Source organism: Microtus pennsylvanicus, chromosome 5, assembly GCF_037038515.1.
Source record: "Microtus pennsylvanicus isolate mMicPen1 chromosome 5, mMicPen1.hap1, whole genome shotgun sequence".
Lineage (NCBI taxonomy): Eukaryota > Metazoa > Chordata > Mammalia > Rodentia > Cricetidae > Microtus > Microtus pennsylvanicus.
Genome location: NC_134583.1, coordinates 138528436 through 138550703, shown reverse-complemented (window position 1 = coordinate 138550703; position 22268 = coordinate 138528436). Strand labels below are relative to the sequence as shown.

Here is a 22268-nt window from a genome sequence, read left to right as displayed (position 1 = left end):
TCTTTTTCTACTTTCTACTTTTCTTGTAGATTATATCTATGTAAGTCTCTCTTAGTGTCCTCATTGTTGTCTAGGTTCTCTAGGATTGTGGTTTGTAAGCTGGCTTTCTTTGCTTTGTGTTTAAAAAACACCTATGAGTGAGTACATGTGATAATTGTCTTTCTGGGTCTGGGTTACCTCACTCAAAATGATATTTTCTAGCTCCATCCATTTGCCTGCAAAATTCAAGATATCATTATTTTTTTCTGCTGTGTAGTACTCCATTGTGTAAATGTACCACATTTTTTTTTATCCATTCTTCAGTCTAGGGGTATTTAGGTTGTTTCCAGATTCTGGCTATGACAAACAATGCTGCTATGAACATAGTTGAGCACATGTCCTTGTGGCACAATTGAGCATCCTTTAGTTATATACCCAAAAATGGTATTACTGGGTCTTACTGGGAGGAAGGTTGTTTCCTATTTTTCTGAGAAATCGCCATACTGACATCCAAAGGGGTTGGACCAGCTTGCATTCCCACCAGCAATGTAGAAGTGTTCCCCTTTCCCCACAACCTCTCCAGCATAAGTTGTCATCAGTGTTTTTGATGTTGGCCATTCTTACAGGTGTAAAATGGAATCTCAGAGTTGTTTTGATTTGCATTTCTCTGATGAATAAGGATTTTGAACATTTCCTTAAGTGTCTTTCAGCCATTTGAGATTCCTCTGTTGAGAGTTCTCTGTTTAGGACTGTACTCCATTTTTCTTTTATTGGATTATTTGTTCATTTGATGACCAATTTCTTGAGTTCTTTGTATATTTTGGAGATCAGACCTCTGTCTGATGTGGGATTAGTGAAGATCTTTTCCCATTCTGTAGGCTGTCGATTTGTCTTGTTGACCATGTCCTTTGTTTTACAGAAGCTTTTCAGTTTTAGGAGGTCCCATTTATTAATTGTTTTTCTCAGTGTCTGTTGCTGCTGGGGTTATATTTAGGAAGTGCTCTCCTGTGCTAATGCATTCAAGTGTGCTTCCCACTTTTCTATAAAGTTAATGTGACTGGCTTTATGTTGAGGTCTTTGATCCATTTGGATCTGAGTTTTGTGCACTGTGATAGTTACAGGCCTGTTTTCATTCTTCTGCGTGTTGATATTCAGTTTTGCCAGCACCATTTGTTAAATATGCTTTCTTTTTTCAATTTGATATTTTTTTTGCATCTTTGTCAAAAGTCAGGTGTTTGAAGGTGTGTTGCTTAATATCTAGGTTTTCTATTCGGTTCCATTGGTCCTCCTGTCTGTTCTTAGGCCAATACCAGGCTGTTTTCAGTACTGTAGCTCTGTAGTAGAATTTGAAGTCAGGGATTGTGATGCCTCCAGAAGTTCTTTTAGTGTACAGGATTGTTTTGGCTATCCTGGTTTTTTGCTTTTCCATATGAAGTTGAATGCCGTTCTTTCCACATCTGTGAAGGATGTTGCTGGGATTTTGCTGGGCATTGCATTGAATCTGTAGATTGCTTGCACTGGTGAACTTTTGAAGACCTTGGTAAGGAGGGGAAAAAAGTGCATAGCCTTAATTTGAACTGACTAGCTTTTGCCTTGCTCTTGTACTTTTGTGTTTCACAAAGCTGGAGTTCTCTTGGCCTTTGTCCTTCTTAACATACTACCTAATGCCTGAGCTCAGAGGCAGCTTGCTTTCTAGCACAGAGTTGCTTCTTCCAAAAACTAAGCCTCATTCTTGGTGAACTCTTTTAGCTTCCTTCAAAATGGCTCCTTTCTCCTCGTTTGCTATACAAACATCCTGCTTCGTTTGTTCTTCCTCTTGACACAACATAGAATTCACATTCCTTGACTCCGTATGTCTCTTGAAAACCAAGGTGCTTGTTCTCTGCTGAGTTTCAAAGTCTCGGTGATTTTTATTTCCCACTTTGGCAGTACCTGATGGGTACTGGTAAGTGCTGAACATTTTATATCTGGGCTTTGCCTTATCGTACTTCTTCCTCAGTCAGCAAATGGCAAATGTCTATTTGTCCCAGCCTTGAGCTTGGCTGTAGAGTTGTTATGGGCTGGGAACTAGTGAGTCTATCTAAACAGCATTGCTGACCAAGTTACTCATCCTAAAATGTCTGTAATTTGGTTTTGGAAATTGTGTATGCTTTGGTGAGTGGTAGTATAATATTTACTAAATCTACCTTGTTGTCTAGGCTTTTCATAGTTTAGAGTTGGGGTGTCTCTTGAGAACAACCTGTTGGTAAAGCCCAGTTTTATTTGTTTTGGGGCCATACAGTCTCATTGAGCTACCCAGGCTATTATCAAACTTCTGGGCTCAAGGGATTCAGCTTCCTCGGGAGTACAGATGCTCTCCCGTACCTTCATTAATTCCAGATAGAAAAGGCTTTTTGGAGTCTTTAAGGTTAAAGATTTATCATTTATTATTTTCATGTGTATTTGTGCTCCCATGTGAGTTCATGTGCACCATGTGTGTGCAGGAACCTGTGTGGGCAAGAAGACAAAATCAGATCCCTTGTAAAATGCCATGTGTGTGCTGGAAACTAAACCTGGGTTCCCTGCAAGAGCCCTAAATGTTCCAAACTGCTGAGCCATGTACCCAGCTCCATCTTTAGTTATTTTAAATAGTGTAAATCATTCCAGGAATCAAAATGTTTTAGACTCAATAAAATAAACCTACTCCAAGATAGATTGTTAGAAAAAGTACAAATTGGTACTAGAATAATTTCACATTTGTGCAAAGAACTATTAGACTCTTAATTCTACAAGCAATATATTTCAAAAGGATAGAAAATAATTAAATGGCCGTTGTTTTCAGGGAGGAAGAAGTGAAAGTAAAACTCTAAACCCATTGAACTGACGAGGTGGGGCAGTAGTAGAGCACCTTTGTCTGGCACTGGGTGAGGCTCTCGGCTCTGCCCAAGCACTGGCACCACTTCCCCTAAAGACTGGGAGGAGTTTAGAATAGTAGTTTTTGTTTCGTTTTTTTTCCCCTCAGATTCCTTTTTCTTGTTTGATGTGAGCAATTTTTTTTTTATTTAATTAATATCCAAGCCAGGTACTGTCATTTTGGAATAGTAAAGCTGAAACTAGGCAGCATTTTTCCCAGTAGAGACCACAGTGTACTTATTTTAAGTTTTAAAGAGGAACAGTTTGATTTGTATTCTCAAAATGACATTTATTTCTAGATTCCTGGAAAAGATGAAGTTTATTTCTCAGACCGTAATAATTTATGGTCTTTGTTATTTCCAAGGTTTTAAGTGAGTAAGTGCTGCATGAAATGTGGAATAAAGAAGCTGAGTGTTCTGACATTTGATTCAGCACAAAAAGTGCTTTTTATACTCCTAGCCTTTGAGGCTTGGGGACTTTGTGAAGGAATATTGAGCTCAGTTTTACTCGTTCTCTCTGCTGTTCAATGTGCCTTTTGATCAGTGTTCATGTTTTTAACTCTTAGACGAAGTGTCCTTTCATGAAAAGGGAAAAATATTTTAATGTAATGGATTTTCAGATTTTTTTTCTTCTATATGTATAAAATTTACTTCTTTGAATGCTGAATATCAATTCCTGAATTCTTTGAAGCTGCTTTGAGAAAGATGCTGCGTGTGTCTGTTCATTTCTGGTAGTTAGCCTGTAATGCGGAATCATTTCCCCCAGTTTCTCTGGTTGACAGACTGCTTTTTGAAATGCTACTGGATTTTTCTAATTGTTAGGCACATGGTTGCTGTTTACTCCTACTCATGGATAGGAGGTTGTTTGTCTGATTCTTGACACATCCTTAGAAATAACGTAGTGTGGGAATCTCTCCTCAGAATGGAAATGTAAATTCTAAGGGATGAATTACTCAGTACCGTAAACCCTTATTAATACTAAAATAGAAATTTAGATTTAAACAGAGCTAGGTTATATTATAAAGTTTAGATTTCAAAAGACTCTGTCTTTGAAAAATACATCTCTCTGTGTCCTGTATTCTAGACATTCTGGTCAGATTGTAGAGGAACAGGTAAGGCACAGATCCTGCCTCAGGGCTTGCAGTTAGTGACAGGGTGAGTTGCCCAACTAAGGGTCATGAAACTCAGATGTTTTGAGAAAGCTACAGTAGATCTTGAAGGAATAAAGCAGGTCTGATGGAGGTGGGGAGAAAGATGTCTGGGCAGACAAAAGACACTGATATTACTTGGGATTGGCTGGTTGGTCCATGTGCTGGGCTGGGCAGTATTAAAGGTACAGGCTGTAGATGCAGAAAAGTAGACAATGTGCCTTCAATTGAGAAGTCCGAACTTAAAAGGTGGCGGATTTGAGAGTAATAAGAAAGGAGTTTCGAGGCCGGGCGGTGGTGGCGCACGCCTTTAATCCCAGCACTCGGGAGGCAGAGGCAGGTGGATCTCTGTGAGTTTGAGGCCAGCCTGGTCTACAAAGGGAGTTCCAGGACAGGCTCCAAAGCTACAGAGAAACCCTGTCTCGAAAAACCAAAAAAAGAAAAAAAAGAAAGAAAGAAAGAAAAAAAGAAAGAAAGAAAAAAGAAAGGAGTTTTGGCACAAAGTAACTCAGAGTCCCCAGGATCAGATTGAGTCTTGGTACATATTAAGCTTAGCTTGGGATCACAGTCAAATAGTTAAATATTTCTGAGCTGCTTACCTGCTACATGTGATGGGGACAACCTTTATTCCTAAGCAGTTAGGAGGACTAGGAAGAGACATGGAAAGAGAACACCAGATTTTAAGTGCTCTGTAATGAAAGATGAAATAGAGACAGTTCCCTGCATGTATTCTAAGCTTCTAGGTAGAAATGAAAACATTTGTGAGGTGATTTTACAAATTATGAATTTAAAAAATTAAAAACATTTAAGAGTATTAGAACATTAAATGTTTCTCAAATAGCTTAAGACATGGCTTCTATAATTTCACTTTAAAACAATTTTTAATTTTTTTATATGTATTTCTGTATATTTATGGATGAATGTGTCTGAAGAAACCAGAAGGATGGGATCATTGGTGCTGGAATTACAGGTGGTTGTGAGCTGCCTGATAATGGGGGTTTGGGAAACCAAACTTAGGTCCTCTGGGAGAGCAGCAAGCACTGTTTCCCACTGAGCCATTTCTCCAGCCTCCTCATTTCACGTTGTTGGACTTGTTACTTAGGAGTCTTAGTGTGGCGAACTGGAAAGCAGGATTTGTCTTTAAGGTCGGGTTGCCAGATGGTGAAATTTCCAAAGGACAGGCTTCATGTTTTTGTATTTTATACATTCCCCAACACCTTAACCCAGGAATTAATTTTTAGTTGAACATGTGTATTTTACATTTGCTAATATTTTAGTCTTTTAAATTACTCTTTCATTTAGGCTTCTTTACTTTTAAAATTAAAGAATAAGGTAAAAGTAGTACATGAATAAATTTTCTGTAAAACATAACAACTCAAAGCACCACAGCATAACATCTTAACTTACAGCAGAATACCACAGCCTGGGAAACTTATTTCTTATAGTAGTTTAGAAGCAGAGAAGTTCAGGATCAAGTTCTGGGTTAGGGGTTTCCTGGTGAGGACTCTTGCTGACTTGTAGGAAGAAGCATTTTCACCAAAGCCTTTCTTCTGTGCCACATTTTGATAGCAAATGTTTGGGAGTAAGCCCTTTGGTATCCTTTTAAGAACACACAGTCTTGTAGGATGAGGGCCATGCCCTTATGACCTCATGGAGTTTTAATTATTTTCTTATTTCAGATACAGCTATACTGGGAGACCAGACATGTTCAGTCAACACACAGTAAAAAAGAGGTTTCCATAGTGACTTTTGTGGCTTAGTATTTTGTAGCAGTGGGTGAAGTTAGGAGGTATGCATTATACTGTACTTCAGTCTAGACCTGCATGTATATGTGAATTCTTTGAGTTCTTACTTCTCATGTTGATAGTTTATTAGCTAGAGTAGCTGTTTACAACCAAGCTAGCATTATAAAGTTTATTAGCCATTCTAACAGGGTCTTTTTTTTAAAAAAAAAAAAAGAGGTTGATTTTTTTTTTCTTATGTGTATAAGTGTTTTATTTGAGTGTATGTTGTATACCTCATGTGTACAGTGCTTGTGTGGTATTGGGTTCCCTAGAACCAGAGGGACAGATGGTTGTAAGCTGCTGGGAATTGAACCTGGTACTTTTCCAAGAGCAGCAAGCATGTTTAACGGCTGGGCATCTCTTTAGCCCCTCTAGTAGTATCTTGAACCTTGAACCTGTTTTACATGTTTGAGCCCCCCTCCTCCCAATATAGCTTGATTCCTGTAGGTACTGTCTCCCTAATTCAATGGTGATTTATTAAAAACATAATATGTTAAAGTTCTACAGTTTTTAAAGGTGACTAAACTGATTTGGAACAAAGACACCTTAGCTGACTTTAAAATATAAGTCTCTCTCTTCCACACACACACACACACACACACACACACACACACGCACCACACTACACATCTTATGGGAATTTGATTTCTTTCTAAGTTGGTTTGTATTGCAGGAGGTTGGTTTCTCAGAGTGCTTACGTTGCTATGCTTTCTTACAGGCCAGCCCTCCAGACCTCTATATTGAGAGATTTAATATAGCTCTGGGACAGTATATGGGAGCATTACAGAGCATCGTGCCTCTTTTCATATATATGGTAAGTTAGAACTCTGTTTACCTCCCAAACCATGTGGTTAATTGTGTTCTGGTTTTCTTTTCCTGAGTCAGATTAACGATGGGTGTCTTCATGAATCTGGAGTTGAGAGTAGGAGGTGTAATCACTACCTTATTCTTCACATCTAAATGGAATGAGCCTAAAAGTGAAGGTGACAGAAGAAATCATGCCCAATTTTGAAAGTGAAGAAAGGCATTTCTTCTCCCCCTCACAATTTTATTTTATTAAATTTGTTCTTTCACCATTTCATCCTATATATAGTACATTCTGTTTACTTTCTTCTACTACCCTCTCTTATCCCCCTCTGTGTTACCCCGCACCCCCATACACAGGTCCCATTCCCACATTCTCGCTGAGAGAAGAACTCACAGCGATCTGTGTGCATCTGCCTCCCAAGTGCTGGGATTAAAGGCGTGCGCCACCACCGCCCAGCCTTATTATTATTTTTTTAATCAGTACATTTATACATTATTCCCTTAAACACTATTTGGTTCTCCCACTCATGGGTATGATTGCTTTTCCTTGTTGATATATAAAAACTTATTTTATTTTTCAGAATAAGTTTTACATAGAAACTAAACTTAACAGAGACTTAAAAGATGATCTTATAAAGCTGTTTACGGAACACGTTGCAGAAAAGCACATTTACAGCCTAATGCGTAAGTAATTTCACTTCTTATGGGGGGAGATAGTACTAGCCATGGTCTCCTTTTCCTTCTTCCCTTTCTTCTCCAGCTCATTCTTACTCTTTTCCTTTCATCTGAGAACATTGTCTTCTGAATTCCAGTATTGACATCTCTAGAACCAGACCTCAGTCTGCAGAGAGAGAGACACCTGGGGTTGAAATTTTAATTTACCAGTCATCTGTTGTTGTTGGAATACTTAGGCAGGTCATGTATTGGACAGTGTCTTGTGCCTGCCCTGATCTGTGTTGCCTTTCTTCACTGATTAGCAGGGTTGCATGTAACTGCAGTATCACTGACTCTCAAAGGGGTGCTAGGTGTCTTATCTGGTTTCTACTGTTAGTCTAGTGTGGCTGCTACTCACCATGTTAGCGAGCTGCTAGCCTCCTGTGGATGAGCATTTGTAAAGTATTTACCATGGCTGTGTAGATAGCTAAATAAGGGACAGGTGCCAAGCTCAGTCTTTCCCCCACTCCTGGCTCACAGTAGGTGGCATCGTTTCCTCTTCATCTAAAGTAGACTCCAGGTGTACCTTCACTTGTCTCTCTACACCTTCAAGAAAGCTCATGTTTTGGTCATTACCCAGCAAGGCATTCTTTAGTAATTTGGTACTAATGTAGACTGTAGTTTATATTTTCTTGCAGTATTTCAGTTGTAATTAGTTGATGCCACACAGACGTTTTACTGAAATTTACAAAGTAATTGTTTTAAGCTTGATCACAAACTCTTTTTGTTACTTTTGATTTTAAATTAAGAGAAGGGATTTATATACTAGACCAGTTTACTTTTGCAAGGCACAGTTTTTACAAAACCGTATAGATTCAGGTGACATCAATTAGCTCCCAAAGTGTCCAGAGTCTCTTAGAGAGGGCCTTGCTTAGCCTGTGTTGGCTTAAAACTGTAAGCAATTTTCTTGCCTGAGCCTTCCAAGTTCTGGAATTCAGAGTTTTATTACTGCACCAGCTTCTAACCATTGGTTATAGCCTTGATACTGACATTGTTTTTAATTTTTTTTAAATTTTGTTTTGTTTTTGGAGACAGGGTTTCTCTGTAGCTTTAGAGCCTGTGCTGGAACTAGGTCTTGTAGATCAGGCTGGCCTTGAACTCACAGAGATCTTCCTACTTCTACCTTCTGAGTGGTGGGAATAAAGGCATGCACCACCACTGCCTGGCTTTTTTTTTTTTTAATTTTTTTAAAGCACATTTTCTTCTTTGTTAAAATTTTATAAAGAAACACTATGTCTGATAGAAATATGTATTTTCTTTCTAAATGACTTTATACTTGCTAATAATTTGGAAGTTAACTTTATTGCATATGCAGAAAATTTTAAAGAGAATATTATACTTAAATTGACTGTAAGTACTTTCTAGTCTGGGCTTTTCAGCAATTGACACTTAAAGGATACAGCCTTTTCCCAGCAAATAGAAAAGGCCTTGAATTTTTGTAGGCTGGATTAAACTAAACACATCAGATATTTATTGAGCAGCTGGTATGTATTGTACGTAGGGTGGAAGACACAGCTGCTGGCCACACTGGTTTGGGTCCCAGGACAAAGAAGCTCTGTAAATGTTTGAACAGTTGTATAGATGATCGGCACAAGGATTTTCAACAGGCACACACACGGTTTACATGTAGTAGGACCTGTTCTAGATACTTTACAAATATTATTTAAATTTCATTACACTAAGGTAGGTGGTCATTACCATAGAAATTGAGACAGATAAAAATAAGGTCAAAACAACAGTAATTCAGGGTTGGTATTTTGACTGTAGTGGCTACAACACAAGTAAGTACACCCAATGTCTGTGTTTTTCTAAAAATCAGAACATTAGTTTGTAGCACGATTACTAAAAACCCAGAGACAGATAACAGATATTGGGGTTCAATCTGAAGACCAGAAAAGCAAAGCAGCCAGCCACTGGCTCTTACCTCAGTCCAAAATGGAGATACTGCCTCCTGAACCCTCAGAATGAGATTGAAGTAGAGCTGTATAAACATAATACCTTAAACAAAAGTAGAAAAGTACATATAACAAAATTGACCTTAAACTTATATTAATAAGCCAGAGTCCATACTAACGTACAGTAGTCATTTCTGTAGCATTAGTTTCCTTCCTTTGGTCTTTAGCACACTGGACATGCTACTGTTCCATTAACTATCAGTTGGAAGTACAGTGGCTCCAGCCAGCACCGTCTTTCAATCTGCTGTATATTCTGGAAAGGGCTTTTTGAGGCATCTTCTCTGCCCTGCTCGGCACTGGCTGATGTGGCCTAGCTGGGCTTTCTATTGCTGGCTTGCATGACTGCTAAGTTAGTGCAGTTTTAGTTTCTTAGACTTTCTCCAATAGTGAAATGTTCCAAGATTCATAAAGTAGAAACTTGGAACTGTGTTTAAGGTCCTGGACACAGGAAAGATTTCCTGCATCCTATTGGGTAGACTACTGGGGGACATCATGGACCCCCCCATCTCTCATTGGGGGGGGGTATTTCAGACTAGTGTGTGAGAGTTCATATCTTAAACTAATAAGGCAAGAGTGTGTGTTACAGACAAATTGGTACTCGATGTCCTCATGTTCATGAATTAATACTTTGTGAATAAGAAACAGTTTCTGTTATAGGTGAGGCACAGTGCATGGTCATTGCATACATGTGTCCTTGGAATATAAAGTGACATGGTTTTGACTGTAACAAAATCGCTTTTCTTAGAAAAAAGTTTTCACTTTGAATTGAACTGAATGTAGAGCTAGGAGGATTTACATTAATTGAAGTATTTAGATGGTGCTGTACTGAGCAGATGTGAGAATAAGTATATTCATAATCAGGTTGGACATTTCAGAGAAAGTATGATGTCAGAATGCTCTGGACAATGAAGGTAGTGAGATGGCTCAGTAGGTCAGGCTGCTTTCTGCCAGATCTGGCGGTCTTAATCCTTGGAGTAGGAGTGAAAGAGAAGTGGCTCTCTGAAGTTGTCTTCTGATCTCTACACATGCACGTGTGTGTACCACACACGCTGTAAGTACATGTAATGAAAACTTAAAGTAAGAAAACCCTTTGCAAGATTTTAGCACCAAGGAATCTTTGAAACATCAGAGGAGCTTAGGACTCAGCAATTTACTTAAGAGTTTAATGCCATAACATGGGAAGAGAGATTAGAATACCCTGTGATTGATACACTTCTGTGAGTAACAGGATTATTGAAGCACCCTGTTCTTTGATAAATGACTTTCAGAAGAAACCAGTTACTAAGAACAACACTTTACTAGCTCCAGTCCATGTAAAACCAGTGTCTCTGTGGTATGTGTACTGAAGGAAGAGTGAGTATAGGGTTCAGAGGGAATACAAGTTCCTAACCATATGAAATGCTCCTCTTATTAAAGCAAAGATAGCAAAGGCCAGAATTTGCTAGGTGCAGTAAACACCCCACCCCTTGCATCCTTAGTAAATCCCAGTTCTTTTAAGGGAAAAAAAGCTGGAGAATCCTTTAAACTTGAATACTTTCTCCCAAGAGTACAAATAGACAAGGAGATGCTATCAAATTATTAAAATACTTCATCAGCTCTTGATAACCTTTTCTTTTGTTTGCTTTATTGAGATAGTCTCTTGTAGCCCAGGCTAGCTTGGAACTCTTAAAGATGATCTTGAACTTCTGATCCCCTTCTTTCACGTTCTATGCCTGGTTTACGTGGTGCTGGGGGTCAAACCCCGGACTTTGTCCATGGTAGGCAAATGCTACCAAACTGAACTACACCCCCAGCTGTAGTAATATTTATTCTTTGAATATAATTAATTATAGTCCACCCCAGATTATTTATGCACATTTCATATGCCTTGTATGTCTTTATTAAATTTGCCATTTCTTCATAGCTGTTAAGTTGACATAGAAATATGGAGGGACTGTTGTTAAGGTCAGTACTTAGCCACATATTGAGGATGTGGTTAAGCAATGAAGACCTCAGGTATTGGTCAAAAATTAAGAACTTAGATTGGTAAAAAGAGCACTTACATTTGGGGTACATGCTGAGTACCTAAGGCTTTCGGAACACAGCATTTAGAATTTCAGTTTTTAAACATTAAATTTTGACATATCATGATTTTATGACAGTTCACATTTGTCTTCCTTAAAATTTGTTATTCAGAATCGAAATTATATTTGGATAATGAGATGGGAAGAGTAAACAAAGCACCTCTGGTGATCTTTATTAGCAGACTCCATAGCAGGTCATACCCCATGTCTGAAGTTACCAAATCCTTGAAGTGTAAGGAGGTATTTCCATTTTTAAAAAGACAAGGATAAAGGAAGATAGTTAACTACAAACCTGGCTTATATAAATATCCCACCATTTAGTTTTCTCTTTTTTTCCCTCCCCCCCCCTTTTTTTTTGTTTTGGATAGTACAATATTTCTGTAGTGGGTATTTTTGTTTGTTTGTTTAATCTTTGAGAGACGAGTTAAAAATGAACTGTTTCAGGGCTGTGGCACTTGGTCTCCCAATAGACATGGAATTAGTATGTTAATGATTATAGAAGTATTATTGAAGTAATTCCTTGTTTTAAAAATGGAGGAAGTGTAGGTTATATAAAAGAAAGTTGACTGTTCAAAGTTGCTGAAGTAGAAAAGGTGAGTTGTCATCATCTCTGCCCTTTTGCATAAGAAGATTTTTTTAGTAGAAAGATGAAGCTATGGCATTTGTGAAAGTAAGCTTTGATACAGTTAATAAAATTATTATTGGTTGAGTTTCCCTAATCCTGAAAGTCTAAAGTACTCTGAAATCTATAATTTACTTTGTATTTGATGGGGAGGGAGTTTCACTGTGTGGTTCTGGCTGGCCTCTGACTTAGATCTGCCTGCCTCTGTCTCCTGAGGGCCAGGAGTAAAGACATGTGCCACCATTCCCAGCTGAAATCTGTAGCTTTTTGAGCATGAAAAATTCGAGTATTTAGATTTGTTGCATTAGGGATGCTCAGCCAATAAAATCCAAGAAAACTTGTGATCCAAGCATTTGAGATGAGGGTGATTTGAAGAAATAAGGGTCACCTGTCATTTTCTCTCCACACAGGCAGACATTTTGAGCCACGTAATGAGTCCCCCAGTTCTGTTGCTTTACTTCTCTCAGACTCTGCCCTGCTTCAGTTACTAGTCAGCAACAGTAACTGTTTTATTGAGTGCTGTGTAAAGGCTTTGTAATCATTCTGTATGTATAAACTTTTGATCTGTCTTGTGCTGCTCTTCTTGTGGTGTTTACCTCTTCGGCCTTCAAAATGCTAATAGAGAGAAATTTTTACTGTTAGCAAGTGTTACATGCTTTTTTCTTTTTTTTTTTAAATTCTTTTTCATTTTTGTTTATTTCTTTTTCTTTTTCTCTTTTTTTCTTTTTTTTACCTGTTTTTTCTTCTTATTCCAGCTTTACTTTTAGAAGCCCAGTCAACACCATTTCAGGTCACACCTTCAACTATGGCAAATATTGTGAAAGGCCTGTACACTCTCAGACCAGGTAAACACCTGTCATTTCTGTTGGGATTGGGCCTGTGTTTTTATTTATTACAGCCTTATCCAAAGGGCATTGGTTCTTACATGCTCTCTAAGGCCAAATGACATTTGGGTTTACTGTAGTAAAAATCCTGGAACTCAAATCTGCGTGAAATGTTGGTTTAGGACTTGCTTGGAACTCGTTTTCTACCAGTGAAAAGCAGCTGCTTTGGTTTTTGTAGCACCTGAGAGAGATCCACAGAATAATTTGCTGTACTGACAGTTGAAAGTACAGTCATCTGTGAACTGAAGCAGGAGGGGTGATTCTAAAGCCAGCCGGAAAGCCTCATAGCTAACAAAGCAAGAAAGTGAATAGTGTGTTTGTTGTTATGGAGTTTCTCTTTGATTTCACACTGTAAGTATGTGTAAGAATACACACTCAAATTACACCTTTTAGCTCATTTCATAACTGACAAGGGATTAGAACAGTTGATAAAGTTATGTCATGAGAATTTGGGGGAAGAAACATAAGCAGTGCCCATATTCACAAGGGAGGCATGTAAATGACCTTACTGTGCCTATTCATAGAAAAACATGGTGGATGCAAAGCAATCCAAAGAGCCTTTGTAGGACATCAAGTTTGCCACCAAGTTATCTACCATTTACAGCATGCCCACAGGAGAAGCTTGTAGAAATCTCAGGTTAAAACATTGTCCTACAATCAGTAAACACAAAAGATACTTTATTTTTTTGTACAGAAATTACTGTTTTGTGAGATTTTGTTATCTGAAGATCCAAAAAAATATAATGTGAATGAAGAATTTTACCTGGGGACTGGAGAGATGCTCAGTGGTTAAGAACACTGGCTGCTCTTCCAGAGGTCCTGAGTTCAATTCACAACCATCTCTAGTGGGAACCTTTCTGGCATAAAGTCAGCAGAGCGTCCATATACATAAAGTAAATAAATAAATCTTTAAAAAAAGAATTTAACCTGATACCAATAATAAGCATTTTTAACTTGGTATTCATCACTTGAATTTCATGATTATTTTTGATGAATTGATAATTGATTTAAAAGACACTTCAAATTTAGTTTGCTAAATTTAGTTTGCTAAATTTTGAACCAAGAACCAAGTGAAACTGCTATCAAGAAATTACTAGTATTATTATCATTATTAATATTTTGAGGCAGGGTTTCTCTGTGGCCCTGGCTGTCCTCGAAGTCACAGAGATCTGCCTGCCTCTGCCTCCCAAGTGTTGGGATTAAAGGCATTTGCCACCACTGTCTGGCAAGAAATTATTTTTTCTTGAGGTACTATAAAATGATTAGTGACTTGTAGTTTTCATGTTTATTATCTAACTTTGGTCTTGCGCTCATTCGTTGTAACTTTTAACAGTAATCATTTGTATCAAGTAATTACTTTTATAAAGTTAAAAATACCTTACTACATTTTCTAGTAATTATTTTTCTTCTAGCTTTCCTGATATTTGAATTTCATTTTCCTATAGTGTTATTAAGAATCCTCATGAATTTTTTGTATAATAGATTATGAATGATTTTTTCTTATATGTTGGAAGTCTTCCCAGTGTAGAATGACAAATTCTGCCTCATAAGTAGGCAGGTTTATCAACCATGGCCTTTAATATATGCAACAAAATTACAGAATAAAGCTAATCACTATGGGTAGAAAAAAATTTTAGATGCCTATTTATCTAAATGCTATTTTATCCAGGTTGAGCTCTGGAAATAGGATTTATACTCCTTGTGAGGAGAATTCTGTGAGAATTGTCCTTTTCAAAAGGTGAATTTTATCACAGACTAACCTTTTGCTACCCTAGGCGTGTTCAGAGACGCTGTTAAATGTTTTGACATTTCCATGTCTTGCCAGTACTCATTATGTTCCTGGTCTAGTAAAATTTAGTCACCTGACAGATTAAGGTTGGAATATTTGAAAAGCTGAATTTGAAACATAGAAGCTTCTTCTGCCACAGGTGTCCTCAATCATGTTAGTCTTTGTGTGCCACATTTCAGTCACCTTGGTAGGTTTTCAGCCTTCACCCTGCCCTCACCCACTGGCAATTTAGAGGATTTAGCGTTGATGTTAACTTTCCGTCAGAGTTTTTAAAAACTCACTTTGGAGCAGTTGCAGCAATCTTACTCTGCCTCTTTTCATCTAATACATACGCTTTTGTTTCATTATCTTTATGTTAACGACTCCTTGAAGATAAACCACCTGGAGTCTCAGACTGGCTGGCTGGCGTTGCTCCGGCTCCTGCACGTTTCCTCTCTTTAGCCCTTCTGCAGTTGCGCATTGTTTTCTACTTTTTACTTGCTGTTGGCCGCCACCACACAGAATCAGAAATGCGGGCTTTCAGATTCAGATTGCAGTTTTTAAAGAAGGCTTGCCGGCTTTATAGAGCATTGTCATGTTTCTTTCAGTATAAACAGCCAGAATTTTTATAAAGGGGCATTTTGAAAGCCCTAACCTGAAATACTTGGAAAAACCTAAATAGTGCTCATGGAAGACCTTATTCAGGAAGTTCAGGTGCAGTGCCATCCCTGACCAGTGTGCACGTGGGTTTTACCTTGAATAATTAATATTAGCAAGCCTACTTAATGCTGTGTAATTTTTCTTCAGATAATTCATTCCTGTCTTTGTTTGTTTGTTTGTTTTGATTCAGGGTTTCTCTGTATAACAATCCCAACTGTCCTGGAATGTACTCTGTAGACCAGGCTGGTCTTGAACTCACAGAGATCCGCCTGCTTCTGCCTCCCGAGTGCTGGGATTGAAGGTGTGTGCCACCACCACCTGGCTCATCCTGTCTTTTACTCTTCTCTGAACCTGATTTGTAAAAATACTCTAATACACATTTTTGTTATGTCTGGTAGAAATGTATCCCTATGTCCTCTCTTTGCTCTTCTATTTTCTATAGATTATTTTTCTGGTCTTTCTCTTGATAACCATGTAATTCTCTTTACTATTGTATTCCCACTCCCACACAGAGTTGTCATTTAACAGGGATCAAAAGAGATTTATTTGCAAAGCTCTAACTAGTTCTCCACTTCCTTGCCCCACTTGGATTTTTTTCCTCTCTGGGTTATACTGTTGTTCCCTCTGAAGTGCTGTGTTCTGGGACTGGTTTCTTGTTGGATTACTGGCTCATAGAGAGCTGGTTTAGCCATCTAGCTGCTTCTCAGCACATCCTTTTCCACTCAGCATTGTACAGTAATCTCATTTGTGTTTTCCTACATCTTTATAATTTTTTTTGCAAGATTTAGACAAAAGTTATAGGTTTTCATTTAATTTTCTTGAATCAGTAATGTAAAAATGTCAATTTTCTTTATACTTTTTAGAAAGAAAAATATACATTTTTGTGTGTTCACCAAAATAGGGCTGGACTAAGTTTTCATTTGGTTTAATATATATTCTTGTTGTTTAAATAAGAAGCTTGCTTTTTAAATTTCTTATTATTTTCTTAACAAATCATATGTTTCCTTTTACAGAATGGGTTCAGATGGCTCCGACTTTGTTTTCTAAGTTTATTCCAAACATTCTGCCTCCAGCTGTGGAATCTGAACTATCTGAATATGCCGCTCAAGATCAGAAGCTTCAAAGAGAACTTATACAGAATGGTTTTACCAGGCAAGTTGGCTTTCCTTTAGTGACATTGAAGCCCATTTTCCTAGGCTGGTAGCTTAGCTAGAGAGAGTGTCGAGTATCACTGTCTGAGAGCTGGAGCTGCAGGCTCCTTATCTGGACATTCCCAGCTGGGTGCTAAGCTGGAGGAAGCTGTGCATTTCTGTGTGCATTTTGAAGAATGAACAGTTAGATGGAACAAGGCCTTCTTCCAGGTTAGAGTCTCTCACATTAATCCTGAAACGACGCAAAAACATTATTGTCATGTTTTCTCTAAATCTAAATTTTCTTTAAAAGTAAAGTCTCTCTTTATAAATGTCCAGAAATTTTCCTTCCCTTGCTTTTGGTGTTTATGTTTATTTTTCTAAAATGTTTGCAGTTATGGCTGTACCCCAGAGAAATCATAGTAAACACAGGTCTTTTTTTTCTTTAAATTAGAATGAATTAATATAAAAGTCTGGTGATCTTCAGTGGGAAAGTACTTGATTGTGTTAGGAAGTCAAGGACACACTAATTATATTTTCATAACTTTTCATGTTTATCTGTCTCTCCTATCTTCTGGTATCTGAATACCTAGTGTTAAGGAAACTTGTGAGAATGAAGACCCAAGCAGCAGATTGAATCTTGATTATCTGATGGGACAGGATGGGCATTTCTCTAAAAAATTCTGAGACCAAACTGAGTTTCAGAAACAGACAAACAAAGGAAAACAAAACAAAAACAGCTTTTACCATGGTTGCTTACTTAATCTGTTTCGGGTTAAGAAAGGAAGGAAATGTTGTTGTCTGTCTGTCCACAGATTGGACTTCATTGTGTGGGGGGACATCAGTAGTCGTGAGGTAGTGGAGGTACTGAGAATCCCACTGGTCATTTAGTTCCCTCCCTAGTAGCTGACACCAGAAGTGTCAGTGCAGACAGGTGTTACTTGAATGTAAGAGGTAGCTTTTCTGTTTGAGATTGAGGAATCCTGTATCTTCCAGTATTGAAGTATTTTGTGCATGGAGTGAAGCCATTAATGCCACATTCTTTGGCAGTTTCATGGATGCACGTAATGTATCATGTCAGAGTTGGGTTGCGATGAAATGAGTAGCTGACTCTGGAAGCGCCATCATACAGTATTTCTTTTGCTTTCAGAGAACTGTTGTAGTGTTGTGCTGCCAAGGCCAAGGGGATCAGGGAACTGCCTTAGGCTTTTGAAGTAAATTGGAATTGTTATTACTCATAATGAATTCTTTAAAACAGCTTCCGACTGAGTTTTAAACATTAGGTTGTATTCTAAGAGGTAGTAAAATTGAGATGTCTTGTAGCACAAACTTAAGCCACTTCTATAGTTGACACTATATTACACATTTACTCTGAGGATTAAACTCTGCCTTCTAAGTGATTCTGACAGGTACTTTGAGCAGAGTAAGCCCTGCCAGAGCTGACATCCTATGACCCACTTTTAGGCTTATTAACCACCTATCAGAAAGGACTGCCATGCTCAGCCCTGTTGCAAGCCTGTCTCTGTGTCATGGGCCTTCTTTGGAATACCCTGTCAGACTGATGTTCTCTTGAGTCATTATCTAGCTAGGATTGTCTTAGAGAGACATAGTGTTCACTGATATGAAAGGGGAGAAACCCCCAAAATATATAGGCTCTCAGATAACTCTTTGACTGCCTCTTTGGACTTGAGCAATAATTTGTGAGTTTTATTTCACCAAGTTTGTGGTTCTTTATTGGAATTCCAAGCTCTTCATTTTGTGTCAAAGTCTTTGAAATGTTTTTACATACTATGCAAATGTCTTCAGATAGATTCTCCTCTGCAGTAGCTCTTTAGATGCATGGGAGTACAGGGAAGACTTATTTTGAAACTAGAGTGGTAATATAGTCTTGAAGCATTATGATCTTCTTGTGGGTAATTGAATTGGTTGGAGAGGAGGATAGGTTGATGTCTGCTGTCAGAAATACCTTGAAACAGAAAACATGGGCCCTTGGCTAGAGTATACTGTTCAGGCCAGCCTAGAGTCCCACCAAACATTTTGCAAGGGCAAATAAGATGTTCTGCCTGAGAAGAGGTGACTTCTGTTTCTGGAATATAGTAAAACCGTGTAAAGATACTGGTGTTTTGGTTTGTTGTTGTTGTTTGTTCTGCTGAGAGGGAGGCCCCTGGATTTGGGCTTTTCATTTCATAGAGCAGTGTGTAGCAGGCAGACTTAACGAATCAGTTTTGTTTTTTTTTTTATTATTATTTTTTTATTTATTTATTTTATTTTTTTATTTTTTGGTTTTTCGAGACAGGGTTTCTCTGTAGCTTTGGAGCCTGTCCTGGAACTCCCTTGGTAGACCAGGCTGGCCTCGAACTCACAGAGATCCGCCTGTCTCTGCCTCCCAAGTGCTGGGATTACAGGAGTGCGCCACCACCGCCCGGCTATCAGTTTTGTTTTTTGCATCTGCATCAATTACTTTCCTCTGGCCTACTGTTTCCACATTTGCATTTCACCCCTATTACTGGTCTGTCTTCGTTTTCTATTTAACGAGAGAGGAGGTAGGAATGGATACTTTGTTTAGAAGTAGAGGTTCTGATAAAAGGTTTCGAATCTTCAGTTTTAATCAGTATTATAACCACAGAAGTTGCTCGGCTGGATTTGGTAGGGCACAAAGTTGGATATCTTTTTAGGCTGCTCAGGACTATTCCTGGAGAATACAGTGGAATTTCTTTTAGATGTTTACTGTAAAGAACCATATACCTTCCAGGCATGTATTATGGTCTCTCTGCCAGTCATCAAGGATCCTTAGATTAGCAAGAGATGTCTGTCTTGGTCAGAACCAAATAAGGGAAAGAATAAACTTCGAATATCTGGAAAATTGTTCAAAATCTTACAACATTTCAAAATTAGCATTGGTTTAGTAATCAGGTATTATTTTGTTTGGTTAATTGAAATGTGGGATGCTCAGGTCAGCTTTTTAGTAATATCTGAGATTGTGAATTATTAACCAATTTGTTGACTGAGCAGATAGATTGCCAGTGTCTCTTATGTTCTAGACACTGAGGCACTAGGGTGGACAAGACAGACAAAGTTCTCACTTTCGTGGTACTTACGCTCTACTGTTGGCAAAGAGATAATAAACTTGCAAAAGTACATACAGTTTCAAGTAAAAAGTAAGCACTGTGAGAGAATTAGAGAATGAAGTAGAGTTAGGGGTTATCAGTGACGTGGTGAGGTGAGGAGGAAGAGACAAGCTATGTAACCACCTTGGGAAGAGAGCAGCAAACAGAAAAAGATTACCACCCCAAAGTGAGCAGAGGTGGTAAGTGCTGGAAAATGAGGTGGGAGATGTAGTCCAGAGCCTGACAGTGGCTGGGAGATGAATTGGAATTGATTTTAAACTGTAGTGGAAAGTTATGAAGAGTTTTAATCAGAGGTGTGAACTGATCTTATACCTTGTATAAGCTCACTCTGACTCTTTGTCAAGAATATACAAGCCTGAGGAAGGTTTGGGGATGGAGCTGAACAGATGTTATATTCTCGGTATGGTAGTTTTCAGTGTGTATTTAATAATGAGAATACTGAACCTACAGATCTCAGTCAGACAGAAATCAAGAGCGGTCTGTAAATTTCCGAGCTACAGACTGACAAGGTCTGCATCTTAGAAGAAAGGGAAGGATGTGTATGGAGAAGCAAAGGTGGCCCATGGCTGTGTTAGTCAGAGTAGCAAAGGAACCAACAGTGGGTGGGAGAGGGTCAGAAGAAGCTAAGAAAAAAGTATTTCAGGAAGGAGGATTGATTGTACCCTTAGTTGAGACAAGTGGAGCCGTTACTGCTCATTGCTTAAGAACTGGAGTTTTCGGTTAGTGTCTGAAGTCAGAAAGCCAGAGTGATTCATAGGAGGCGTAAGGCCTGTTCACAACCACTCTTGACTGCCTCTAGGCTTGTGAAGCTAGACTGGGCACAATATCTGAAGGTTTGTGCTCTCCACCTTAAGGGTCTGCAGACACCTTAGTTTCTGACTTTCAAAGGCTTGGAGGGTCTCAGTTTGGGGCTTGAGGGCAAGATTTTTAACTTCTCTCTGTTTGATATTTAAAGTTTGGTTACTGTGTGCAGGTTCTTGGGGATAGATAATATTAACAGAACCCAAGATTGTCGTCAAAGACATATTTTACTTTCCACCTGTTTCTAGTTCTCAGTGTAAACTGTCCTTATAGATTTTATAGATTTAATAACTTTCTATGTTTTACAGACTACATACCCTTGAGGTACAAATACTCGGGGTAAATGACTCAGCTGACGTTTAATATCTGTTTAAACAGGCTGTTGGGTTAGGACAGCATTTGCTGTTCGATTTATTTCTGCTGGTTTTGTGTGTAAAGAAACCAGTCAGTTTTGTTGACTTCTTTCTCTTTTCTTATCCCTAGAGGTGACCAGTCCCGGAAGAGAGCTGGGGATGAGTTGGCTTATAGTGAGTAGTGATGCTTTTCCTGTGTTGATGTTTTTGGTCTGGGCCAGCTTCTGAGGATAAGTGTGGAATCCCTGGGGTGGAGTTGGTGGTCCAGGTGGCACAGCACGACTCGTGAAGTTGAAGTCCTGGCCTTGGAATCAGGAGAGAAATAGCGTGTGTGAACAGAGTGCTCTCTGTCGCTCATAGTTTTTCTTCTTCTGGCCTTTTTTCCAGACAGCCAGTCCGCTTGTGCAGGTTCCAGGGGATACAGATAGTGACTGTTGAAGGACTTTTCTCCCGGAGAGAAGACACTGGAGCTGCAGACACTGTTCCAGGCACAGTGGGGCCTGCACCACTCAGGAGCTCTGTCAAAGGCTGTTCTCAGAGAGGATGCCACACTTCTTTCTTTTGATTTTCAATTTTAAAAAACAAGAACTAACAACAACAATTGCTGCTAGACTTGAGGGTGATTTTGAAATGGGACAATCTTTTATTAAGTTTATCTACAGAGCAAGTGTCTTGGAGAGTGGCCATTGCTAAGTGAAGCCCAACATGCAAATCAGCTTCCTCCAAAAAATACAAAAATGAAAGAATTTTTTTAAGCACTTGTCTTGTTCTTTTGTAGACTAGGCACATGGTATCTCATGTCAAGATATCTTTGCTTTAAAACCAAGCAGATGCTACAGTACAGTGTTTTCACCTGTGTCCCAAACAATGTTTTAAATTCAGAATCGGTCTATGTTTAGCACTAGTCTTATGGAGGAAAATGCTAATAACTGCTTTCACTATAACTTTCCCCATCAGTTCACGTTTTTAACTCTGTGCCTTGAGCTTTGTGCACTTTTGCAACTGTGTGACCATGTCATCAAACTCAAAATGCTTCCTGGAGAAGTTGATATCCCTAACTGACCCACCAAGGCCTCTGGTGTGGCCTTCTGGCAGGACCTGATTGAGAAAATGGATAGGGGTCAGAATTCACCTTCTGTCCCAGTTCTCATGAGTACCAACTCTTACTGAGTGGTTTCCTTCCTGCCATCTCCCCATCTGAACTTACCAGCGTCTGTAGTGTGGGTGGAGCTCTGGTCCAGGACTGTGCTACTGTAGAGATTGCCCAACAGGGAGAGCTGCTCCCTGAATCCCTCTAGGGAGCAGTGTTAGTAAAGCCAAATATGGTGAGTAGTCTTGGTCCATCTCTTTTTTTTTTTTTTTTTTTTTTTTTGGTTTTTCGAGATAGGGTTTCTCTGTGGTTTTGGAGCCTGTCCTGGAACTAGCTCTTGTAGACCAGGCTGGTCTCGTTTTTATTGATGCATTTAGTATTTGTAAAAGGTCAACTCTGCCCTGTTTCTTGTAAACATCATGTTTGATATTTGAATACAGTAGGGGAGAGTTTGCACTGGTTTTTGAAGGCTTCCTTCAGCTGGATTTTCT

At 38.7% G+C, this 22268-nt stretch overlaps 1 protein-coding gene across 4 annotated transcripts in view; it reads left to right on the top strand.

Annotated features, from left to right (window-relative positions):
• Nucleotides 1-22025, top strand: part of Cacul1 (CDK2 associated cullin domain 1) — a 52327-nt gene extending 30302 nt beyond the window's left edge. For 2 of the 4 annotated variants that reach the window (XM_075974566.1, XM_075974565.1), the window contains 6 exons: nt 6521-6616; nt 7191-7293; nt 12719-12808; nt 16289-16427; nt 20818-20861; nt 21075-22025. In XM_075974566.1, coding sequence (XP_075830681.1) covers nt 6521-6616; nt 7191-7293; nt 12719-12808; nt 16289-16427; nt 20818-20861; nt 21075-21115 — 513 coding nt within the window. In that variant the 3' untranslated portion in view covers nt 21116-22025. The remainder of the gene's footprint in view (nt 1-6520; nt 6617-7190; nt 7294-12718; nt 12809-16288; nt 16428-20817; nt 20862-21074) is intronic. The other 2 variants (XM_075974568.1, XM_075974567.1) reach the window with 1 other exon arrangement.
• Nucleotides 22026-22268: the final 243 nt, after the last annotated feature.